The sequence below is a fragment of the Manacus candei genome, unplaced genomic scaffold, assembly GCF_025592945.1.
Source record: "Manacus candei isolate 608988 ecotype Guabito, Panama unplaced genomic scaffold, ASM2559294v1 h1tg000100l, whole genome shotgun sequence".
NCBI classification, from domain to species: domain Eukaryota; kingdom Metazoa; phylum Chordata; class Aves; order Passeriformes; family Pipridae; genus Manacus; species Manacus candei.
Window position 1 is genome coordinate 308,393 of NW_026138148.1, and position 9,716 is coordinate 318,108.

Below are 9,716 nucleotides of genomic sequence, written 5' to 3' on the forward strand. Positions count from 1 at the left end.
TACCCCTCAGGACATCCCAGAGGCACATCAGGATCAAGATTTTTGATCCTCCAGTAAAAGATATGGTTGGACTTGATGACTGTTGAGTTTTTCTCCAACCTTTATGATTCCAGGATGTAAATAGAATATAGGTAAATATCTAGAATATAAATAGAATATAGAGATATAGAGATATCCCTATAAATCCCAGGATCATATAGCTCCCTTTTCATTCCAAAAAGGAATCTTTTTTGTTTTAAAGGATTTTTTTTTAAAAATCAGCAGCTTCCTTTACCCCTCAGGACATCCCAGGGGCACATCAGGATCAAGATTTTTGATCCTCCAGTAAAAGATATGGTTGGATTTGATGATTGTTGAGTTCTTTTCCAACCTTTATAGTTCTAGGATATAAAGAGAATATGGGTATATATAGAATATAAATAGAATATAGAGATATCCCTATAAATCCCAGGATCATATAGCTCCCTTTTCATTCCAAAAAGGAATCTTTATCTTTTTAAAGGATTTTAAAAAAAAATCATCAGCTTCCTTTACCCCTCAGGACATCCCAGAGGCACATCAGGATCAAGGTTTTTGATCCTCCAACAAAAGATATGGTTGGACTTGATGATTGTTGAGTTCTTTTCCAACCTTTATGATTCCAGGATATAAATAGAATATAGGTATATATCTAGAATATAAATAGAATATAGAGATATAGAGATATCCCTATAAATCCCTGGATCATATAGCTCCCTTTTCATTCCAAAAAGGAATTTATTTTTTTTTTAAGGATTTTTAACAAAATCAGCAGCTTCCTTTACCCCTCAGGACATCCCAGGGGCACATCAGGATTAAGTGAGAGGGATGGAGAAGTGAATACAAATCTCTCCATTCCAACCTGATATTTCTGCTCCAGGAATGCCACAGGGCCATCCAAGGATTTGGAAGTCCCAGCCCCTGGAATCTCCTTGGATCTGTCATCCTTTAAGGGTCTGACCACCCCAGCCAGGAGCAAGGAGCTGAAACCCTCAGATTCCCTCAGCCAGGGGGTTCCCAGAGCCCAGGGAGATCCAATCCAAGCCTGGAATCACGTGCCTGGCAAGCCCAGGAGCCCGGGATTTGTCTGTGCCAAGGGTGCAATTATTCCCCTCTCATGCAAAAAGGAGTTTCACAACCTCCTGGATAATCCAGCTCGTCCCTGCTCTTCTCACTGAGGCAACACAAGGCTTTTCCATGAAGGATGGGGGAGGTGGGATTGGAAAAAAAGGCATGAGAAAATGGATTAAGGGATGGGGACAGACGTGTTGGCAACAACTGAGCTACTGTTCAGCAGGAAATCAGTGTAAAAAATTCCATATTGAGGTCTAGAAATCCTAGAAAAGTCGATTGGAGACGTTCCCCAGACTCACAGGAGGGTGCACAGAAGGATTCACTTCCAACAGGAGGAATACTCCTGTATTCCTACCCAGGAGAGGACAATCAGACAAAACCAGGGGTAGATCCCAGCACCAGACTGGCCAGGAGCAGGATGAGCACAGAACAAGAGTAAGGAGAGAAGGCATGGAAAAAACATCCATTCCTGCTCCAAAGCTTTCCTTGCCAGGCTTGATTCCATGCAGAGAATCCATAAAAAATGAAGGGATTGACTTCCCAGGAGCCTGTGTCAAACAGTAGGACTGAAACTCCTGCAAGCCCAACAAAAGAACTGTTTCAAATTCACCACATTATCTCCATCATGGTCAGAATTGTTGGCAAAAATCCTGGATTTGCCACCCAGAAAGAAAGGCCTCTGCTCCTTGAGACAAGTGAAACCACAGAGACCATTACAAGGACTGTTAAAATAACATTTCAACTTTTTCTGTGTGTATTCTATAATACCACCAGTAACTATGAATCGAGCTTAGAACCTAAATTTACATTTGGATGAGGGGATCCAGGGCACCCTCAGTCACTTTGCAGAGGACACTGAGTTGGGTGGGATGGTAAAGACCATCTGGCTCCCACCCCCTGCCATGGCCAGGGACACCTTCCCCGAGACCTGGTTGCTGGTGGGTGGGATGTGGATCTGCTGGAGGGTAGGAAGGTTCCACAGAGGGATCTGGGCAGGCTGGATCCATGGGATCCATGGGCCAAAACCAGCGGGGTGAGGGTCAAAAGGACCAAGTCCTGGGTGACAACAACCCCTTGGAATGCTCCAGGCTGGGGCAGAGGGGCTGGAAAGCTGGGAAAGAACCTGGGGGTGCTGGTGACAGAGGCTGGACGTGAGCCCAGGTGGCCAAGAAGGCCAAAGGCAGCTGGCTTGGATCCCAAATAGTGTGGGATCTGGAGCAGGGCAGGGATTGTCCCCCTGTGCTGGCACTGCTGGGGCACCTCCAGCCCTGGGGGCAGTTCTGGGGTCTCCAGTACAGGACATGGAGGGGTTGGAGCGTGTGCAGGGAAGGGAAGGGAGCTGGGAAGGGGCTGGAGCAGCAGGAGCAGCTGAGGGAGCTGGGGGGGCTCAGCCTGGAGAAAAGGAGGCTCAGGGGGGACCTTCTGGCTCTGCAACCCCCTGACAGGAGGGGGGAGAAGGGTGGAATCAGTCTCTTCTCCCAGGGAACAAGGGACAGGAGGAGAGGGAACAGCCTCAGGCTGTGCCAGGGGAGGTTTAGATTGGATATTGGGAAAATTCCTCCTGGGAAGGGCTGTCCAGCCCTGGTACAGCTGCCCAGGGCAGGGGTGGAGTCCCCATTCCTAAAAGGATTTCAAAGCCCTGTGGATGTGGCCCCTGGGGACACGGGGTGGTGCTGGGGAACAGTTTGACTGAATGACCTTACAGTCCTTTTCCAACCTGCCCAACTCTATAATTCATGAAGGTTGCCCAGTGGGGACATTTCAGCCTCGGCTGAGCAGCCACATGACCTAAATTCCATTTCCCTGCTGTTTCCATGACCTTTGGAAGTTCCCCCCTCCCCCCCCACCCCAGCTCTCCTCTGTGCAGCAGGAGCTGCTCCTGGTGCTGTCCCTGGCCTGGGACAGACCCAGTCCTGAGCCCAGAGCTCGAGGTGTGTCCCCTCCCTGGGACCTGGGGCCGTTGTTTCCACCCTGAGGGCACAGGGGTGACATCAGGTACGTCCATCTGGGTGTAGCTGCCATCCAGAGGTCAGGGATGGCATTGCTGGCAACACTTTGGAAAGCCCACATGGTTTCCAAGCAATTTGGGAAGACACCAAGCCCCACATCCCATCCAAAGCCGGGAGCACCTTCGGGACACCAAACCTTGTGGGATTAAGTGCCCAAAGTGCTTTCTGCTCACTAAAACAACTCCAATTCTTACTTCACAGAGCAAAACAACTGGACATTCCAATCCTTGGAAAGCCCACATGGTTTCCAGGCACTTTGGGAAGACACCAAGCCCCACATCCCATCCAAAGCCAGGAGCTCCCTCGGGATAACAAACCTCATGGAATTACCTGCCCCAGGTGCTTTCTGCTCACTAAACCCTAATTCTTACTCCACAGAGCAAAACAGATGGACATTCCAGTCCCTGGAAAGCCCTTATGGCTTCCAGACACTTTGGGAAGACACCAAGCCCCACATCCCATCCAAAGGCAGGAGTTCCCTCAGGACACCAAACCTCGTGGAATTACATGCCCAAAGTGCTTTCTGCTCACTAAAACAACTCCAATTCTTACTCCACAGAGCAAAACAGAAGGAAATTCCAATCTTTGGAGCTGGACCTTCAACAGTGACCTCTGGCCAGCCCAAGAAATCCATCAGGACTCCAACTGAGGATTAACTTCCCGCATCAGCAAACACGGAATCGAGGAACCTTTTTCCAAACAAGCCCCACCGTGCCCACTTGGCTCCAAGAATGAAACATGACTCATTCATCTGAACTATTTCTTGCTCTGTGGCAGCTTGTCTGATCTCAGGCCTTGCTCAAGAGGGCTGGCAGTCAGTCCTAACTCCACAGGACGTGCAGGAAGCCGAAAAGCAGGAAAACGGACACGGAGAATCCCATTTTCCTCTGTCAGCAGCAGAACAGCTGCTTCCTCTGTGCAAAGGTCTCTGAAGCCATGGTATCCAGATTTCTGAGCCTTTTAGTGCTCAGTTGGGTCATTTTCTAGAAAACTACTTAATTTCCATGAGTTTTTTGGGCTTTGGGACAGCCCAGCACAGAACCCGCAGGATGTGACTGCAGGAGGGTGGTGACTCTCCCCAGGGCTCTTTCAGCAGGGTGGAGATGAACTCCTGGGGCCTTCTTCCCACTCCTTGGAAGTGGGAAGCTGCTGGATGAGAGCAATCCCACAGCCAGAGGCATCTTGGAATGTGGAGGTGGGAAAGGGGGAGCGAAGGTGCTGAGCTACAGAGGAGAGGGACTCATGGAAAGGGGGATGGAGAGCAAAAATCAACCACAAATCTGTCTTCATCCATGGGATATTTCTTGTGGGCAGGCCCAGCCCCACCCCACCACCCCCAGGGGTTTTATGGCACCTCCTAAAAAAAAAAAAAAAGCCCCAATTTGGTTTGGGAAGGCTGGAAAAGCTTCCCTCAAACACCAGCAGGGTGGGAGAAGATGATGAGGACCGAGAAGATGACAAGGATTGAGAAGATGACAAGGACTGAGAAGATGATGAGGATTGAGAAGATGATGAGGACTGAGAAGATGATGAGGATTGAGAAGATGACGAGGACCAGGCGGTGCAGGAGCAACTCTGAGCTCAGAGAAAGCCTCAGCCCAGTCTTCCACCCATCCCTGCCCCTTCCCAGCTGCCAGATTTCCCTCTGGGACAGCAGGACAGAGCAGACAGGCCGTCAGTGCCTCACCCTGGCTGGGTGGTGAGACCACAAGGTCCCAGGAGATAAAGCAAACCAGGAGGAGATCTGGACCTGAGGAAGTCAAAGATGGTCTGGGAGCCCCTTAAAACATCCCTTCCAAACCAAACCATCCTGGGATTCCATGACCTTCCAACACTGGTGTCCTTTTCCTTGCCTCCAAGCGACCTTCCCGCGGCTCCAAAGCATCCACATCCAACCCCTCCCTTCAGCTGCTCTGTGGGGACATCCCGGCCCTGTCCCACTGGGCTGGGAGCCACCTGAGGCCTCAGGGCACGTTGGCTCCATCCCAAATCCAAGTGGAGCCATGGAGAGACAAAGGAACCTTGTCCCACAGCGCTGAATCATTCCATTATATCCCGCTCCCGCCGGCACCGGCAGGGATTTGGGGAGTAGGAAATGAGCCACATCCCTGTTTTAGAGGCAGAACCGTCAGGATTTTTGCTGAATTCACGGCTTCCCAAACTATCTCGTGGCTGAAACGTGGACGGATCTTTTCCTAATCCAACAAAACACCAGAGCAACAAAATCTGGGGAGAGAAACGGCGGCACACGGAGCGTTATCCCAATCCCAAAGCTGTAACCCCCCCGATCCAAAGCTTTGGGAACAGCGCCACGAATCCCCCCTGGCACAGCATCTCCCGAGCAGCCAAAAGGTCACCTGAGCGTCAAAATTCCCTCTTACCGCGGGATGAGCCGTCAGCCAGGACACGTATCCATGGGAATGCGGAGAGGAGCCGGTGGGAAGAGCCGCCTGCTCCAGCTCCTCGGCTGCTTGATTTACTCCCTCCTTGGAAGGGAGGGGAAAGAAAACTCGAGGAAGTGCCGTTCCCCTCCCAAGGTGCACCGCAGAACATTCCTGGTAGGCATGGAAACCCCTGGCAGGATGCCACGGCTTGGCCGCTCTCCAAATTTCGGGCAGCCACTCAACCCTCGAAAGGCTTTTTCAGAGGGATTTAAAGGGAAAGGGCAGCGGCGGGGTGAGGCTGCTGCTCCCTGCCGGCAGAAATCAGGGATGCTCCCGAATTTGCCTTCGGCTCCGAGGGAAAGTTGGGATGGAAAACAAATTCAGCTTCCACGCTTCTTCCGAAGGAGAATTCCCAGCCACGGACCACGGGCACAAAGGGAAAGGTCCAAATGTCTAAAGGGAAAAATATTTCACCAGGATTTAAACTGCAGCCAGAGGGATTTAAGAAGCTCCACTCTTCCCTTCTCCTGGTTTTTCCCTTTCCTTGCCCTGGGCTTTCAAACTGAAGCCAGAGGGATTTAAGAAGCTCCATTCTTCCTTTCTCCTGATTTTCCCCTCTTCCTGCCTCCCAGTTCTCCTTCCTTGCCCTGGGATTTAAACTGCAGCCAAAGAGACTTAAGAAGCTCCATTCTTCCCTTCTCCTGGTTTTTCCCTTCTCCTGGTTCCCAGTTCTCCTTCCTTGCCCTGGTCTTTCAAACTGCAGTCAAAGAGATTTAAGAACCTCCACTCTTCCCTTCTCCTGGTTTTTCCCTTTCCTTGCCCTGGGCTTTCAAACTGCAGCCAAAGGGATTTAAGAAGCTCCACTCTTCCCTTCTCCTAGTTTTTCCCTTTCCTGCCTCCCAGCTTTCCCTCCCTGCCCTGGGGTTTCAAACTGCAGTCAAAGAGACTTAAGAAGCTCCATTCTTCCTTTCTCCTACTTTTTCCCTTTCCTGGCTCCCAGCTTTCCTTCTCTGCCCTTAGGTTTCAAACTGCAGCCAAAGGGATTTAGGAACCTCTATTCTTCCCTTCTCCTGGTTTTTCCCTTCTCCTGTTTTTTCCCTTCTCCTGGCTCCCAGCTCTCCTTCCTTGCCCTGGGCTTTCAAACTGCAGCAGAGGGACTTAAGAACCTCCACTCTTCCCTTCTCCTGGTTTTTCCCTTTCCTTGCCCTGGGCTTCCAAACTGCAACCAAAGGGATTTAAGAAGCTCCATTCTTCCCTTCTCCTGGTTTTTCCCTTCTCCTGGTTTTTCCCTTCTCCTGGTTTTTCCCTTCTCCTACCTCCCAGTTCTCCTCCCTTGCTCTGGGATTTAAACTGCAGCCAAAGAGATTCAAGAAGCTCCACTCTTCCCTTCTCCTGGTTTTTCCCTTTCCTTGCCCTGGGATTTCAAACTGCAGTCAAAGGGATTTAAGAACCTCAGTTCTTCCCTTCTCCTGGTTTTTCCCTTCTCCTGGCTCCCAGCTTTCCTTCCTTGCCCTGGGCTTTCAAACTGCAGCCAAAGGGATTTAAGAAGCTCCATTCTTCCCTTCTCCTGGTTTTTCCCTTTCCTTGCTCCCAGCTCTCCCTCCCTGCCCTGGAGTTCCCCCCTCTTTGCTCCTGACTGGGCTGAAGAGTGATGGGGTCTCCCTGGAACTCTCCACACAACATCATCCCATTCCCAGTTTTATTGCTGGGATGTTTTGTAGGGCTAGGAAAGGATGTATCCATGTTTTAAGACCCAGGATAGTTTGAGGAGCTGGGAATTCAGCAAAATCCCATCATCTCTGCCTCTGTAAAATGGGAATGTGGCTCCTTTCCTACTTGGTTGGAGACAAATATTCCCATGGGTTGGGACCTCACTGCTCTGGGGGAAGAGTGAGGAGAGCAGGGAAAGCCTGGAAGGGGTTGTTGGAAGGCATTGGAGCTCTGGGAATGGGTGGGCAGGGATGATCCCACACTCAGCAGGAAAGGAGACCCTCTCCATCTTCCCTCAAATCCTTTATTCCCACTCAGGCAAAAGGTTCTTTCTCTCCATCCCTACAGCTCCAGGGGGGCTCCAAAGCCCATGGAGGGAGGGAAGCAGCAAATTCTCTTTCAGGGGCCTCCTCACCAAAGATATTTCCATGAAAAACCAGAAGTTTTGCAACACTTTTTGCTTCCCATCACCAAATATTCAGCCCCAGGTATTTGGGCCTCTAAATTGGAAGTAGGTGCATGGAAAGAATGTGTTTGTAACCTCCTCGTGGAACTGAAAGAAATTAAAGCCATAAAATAAAGCTCTGAAAGGTCAAAGGGATAAAAGGCCAAGGTGAAAACTTATAATTTCAAATCCCAGCTGGAGGAGATTCTGCTCTGACCTGCTGAAGGAGAGAAGATGAAATGAAGGTACCAAGTGCTGGAAGTCTGCAGATTTCCCAAAAAAAACTTCCACTGCAGTGACCAACGTGGAGAATAAGAAGTGTGGAGGAGGGAAATTAAAAAGGATCAGGTCAATTGGTGCTCTTTTCACTCAGCTCTTGGCCCCCAATGTTTCCAGAAGGGGTTTGATGCCAAGGCAGGTCCAGCTCCTGGAAAGGAAGGAACTCCCCTGGAGCTGCAGGAAATCCCAGTTTGGTTTGTTCAGTGCTCTCAAAACTAAAAGAAAACTCCAAAACCACCCTCAGAATAAAAGGATGGAGCAGTTTGGAACTCCCAGCCCGTGGGGAAAGCACTAATAATCCTGGAAACAGCATTCCAGAACTTTTCCTCTGCCTGAGGTGCATTCCCATAAAATCCCCCTCAAAACAAACTAGCACTGCTGTTTACACAATATTTCCCAAAAGGAAACGATCCCATAAGAAGAACTGGTGTGATTTTCCCTGGATTTATGTCTGGGAAGATTCAGACACAAACCAAAGCTCCCCATTTTGGTCACAGCTTCCCTGGATCCTCTGCTCTCCAGCAGGAATTATCCACATATTCTCCTTCTTCCCTCCATGGGGGCTACAAATGGTTTAATTTTTAACCCAACACTCAGTTTTTCAACAATTAAATGCACAAAATTTCCTTCATATCTCCCAGAGCTTTATCCCAATTGAGCTGGATTTACTTCAGCCAGTTGCAGCTGAATTTAAACATCACATTTTAGAAGTCCAGGGGAGGGGAAAATAAGGTGGAGGGAGGAGGAGAAAGGCAAGAAAAGTGTATCCAAAAGCCTCATTTCCTTAAGGAATTAAACTGCAAAGCATTAAAAGCAGCTGAGTGAACCGATCCTTGGGATCTTGGATTTTCATCGGGAAGGAAGGACCGAGCTGCAGATGTGGATTTAATTCCCTGTCTCGGTGCTGCCACCGTCTGTCGTTCGCTGACGAGACCTCCCAGCCCATCCCGCCTTCCCTTTCCACCGCTCCCAATTCCTGTACCGCTTTTCCCAGCACATTCCCATCATCTCAGCTCTCAGCCCCCCCTCCAAAGCATCCCTGGCATCGTTCCGCCCTCCTCGGATCTTCCCAATCCCATCAGAAATGCAAAGCTAAAGCCGGGCAGTCCATTTGAGCTTCTAAAATATTCATTTCCTGGGGAGCTTTTTTTTTTTTTTTCTTTCCTGGAATTGTGCTTGGTTCCCTAAAATCGCTGGAGCACAGCAGCAGAAGGGATTAGATCCTCCTGGATCTCTGTGCTTGTTTTCTTGCCTAAAACCCCAGGTTTTTCCCATTAAAGAATCCCACAATCCTCTTCCCAGTTACCTTCAGAGATCAGGTTTAAATTGAAGGAGAGTGAGTATCCAAGGCCAGGTTGGAGCAACCTGGGCTGGTGGAAGGTGTCCCTGCCCATGGCAGGGGGTGGAATGAGATGATCCTTAAGGTCCCTCCCATCCCAAACCATTCTGGGATTCTCAGTTCTGGTTTTCAGCTCTGGGATTTTCAGCCCTGCCCCAAAAGAGGGATGAAGACAAGGAGTGATGAGGGTTCTACTGACCTTTAGAAGGAGAGAATTCCATACTAGAGGTGCTGGAAATGTGGATTTTCCTCCCTCCCTGTTTCCAGGGATGTTTCCAGAGCGTCCCTTGGGCAGGTTGGAGGTGAGCAGGGATGTTACAAACTGCTGCCTCCTCAGCCCTCCTGCCCTGGGGGAGCTCCCTGCTTCCTAAAAGGCATCAGTTATCCTGGCAGGAATGTGTGGGAAGGTGGAAAGCCACAGGAATTCCATGGAATGGGGGGTATTTTCTGGGAGCTGG

At 49.9% G+C, this 9,716-nt stretch overlaps 1 protein-coding gene across 2 annotated transcripts in view; it reads right to left on the minus strand.

Moving 5' to 3' along the window:
* ALS2CL (ALS2 C-terminal like) overlaps positions 1-5,632 on the minus strand; it is a 63,431-nt gene extending 57,799 nt beyond the window's left edge. Inside the window, exon 1 of one of the 2 annotated variants that reach the window (XM_051769010.1) lies at positions 4,378-5,449. In XM_051769010.1, the coding sequence (XP_051624970.1) occupies positions 4,378-4,395 (18 nt within the window). In that variant the 5' untranslated portion in view covers positions 4,396-5,449. Of the gene's footprint in view, positions 1-4,377; positions 5,450-5,482 lie in introns of those variants that run through there. The other variant, XM_051769012.1, reaches the window with a different exon arrangement.
* Between the last annotated feature and the right edge of the window lie 4,084 nt (positions 5,633-9,716).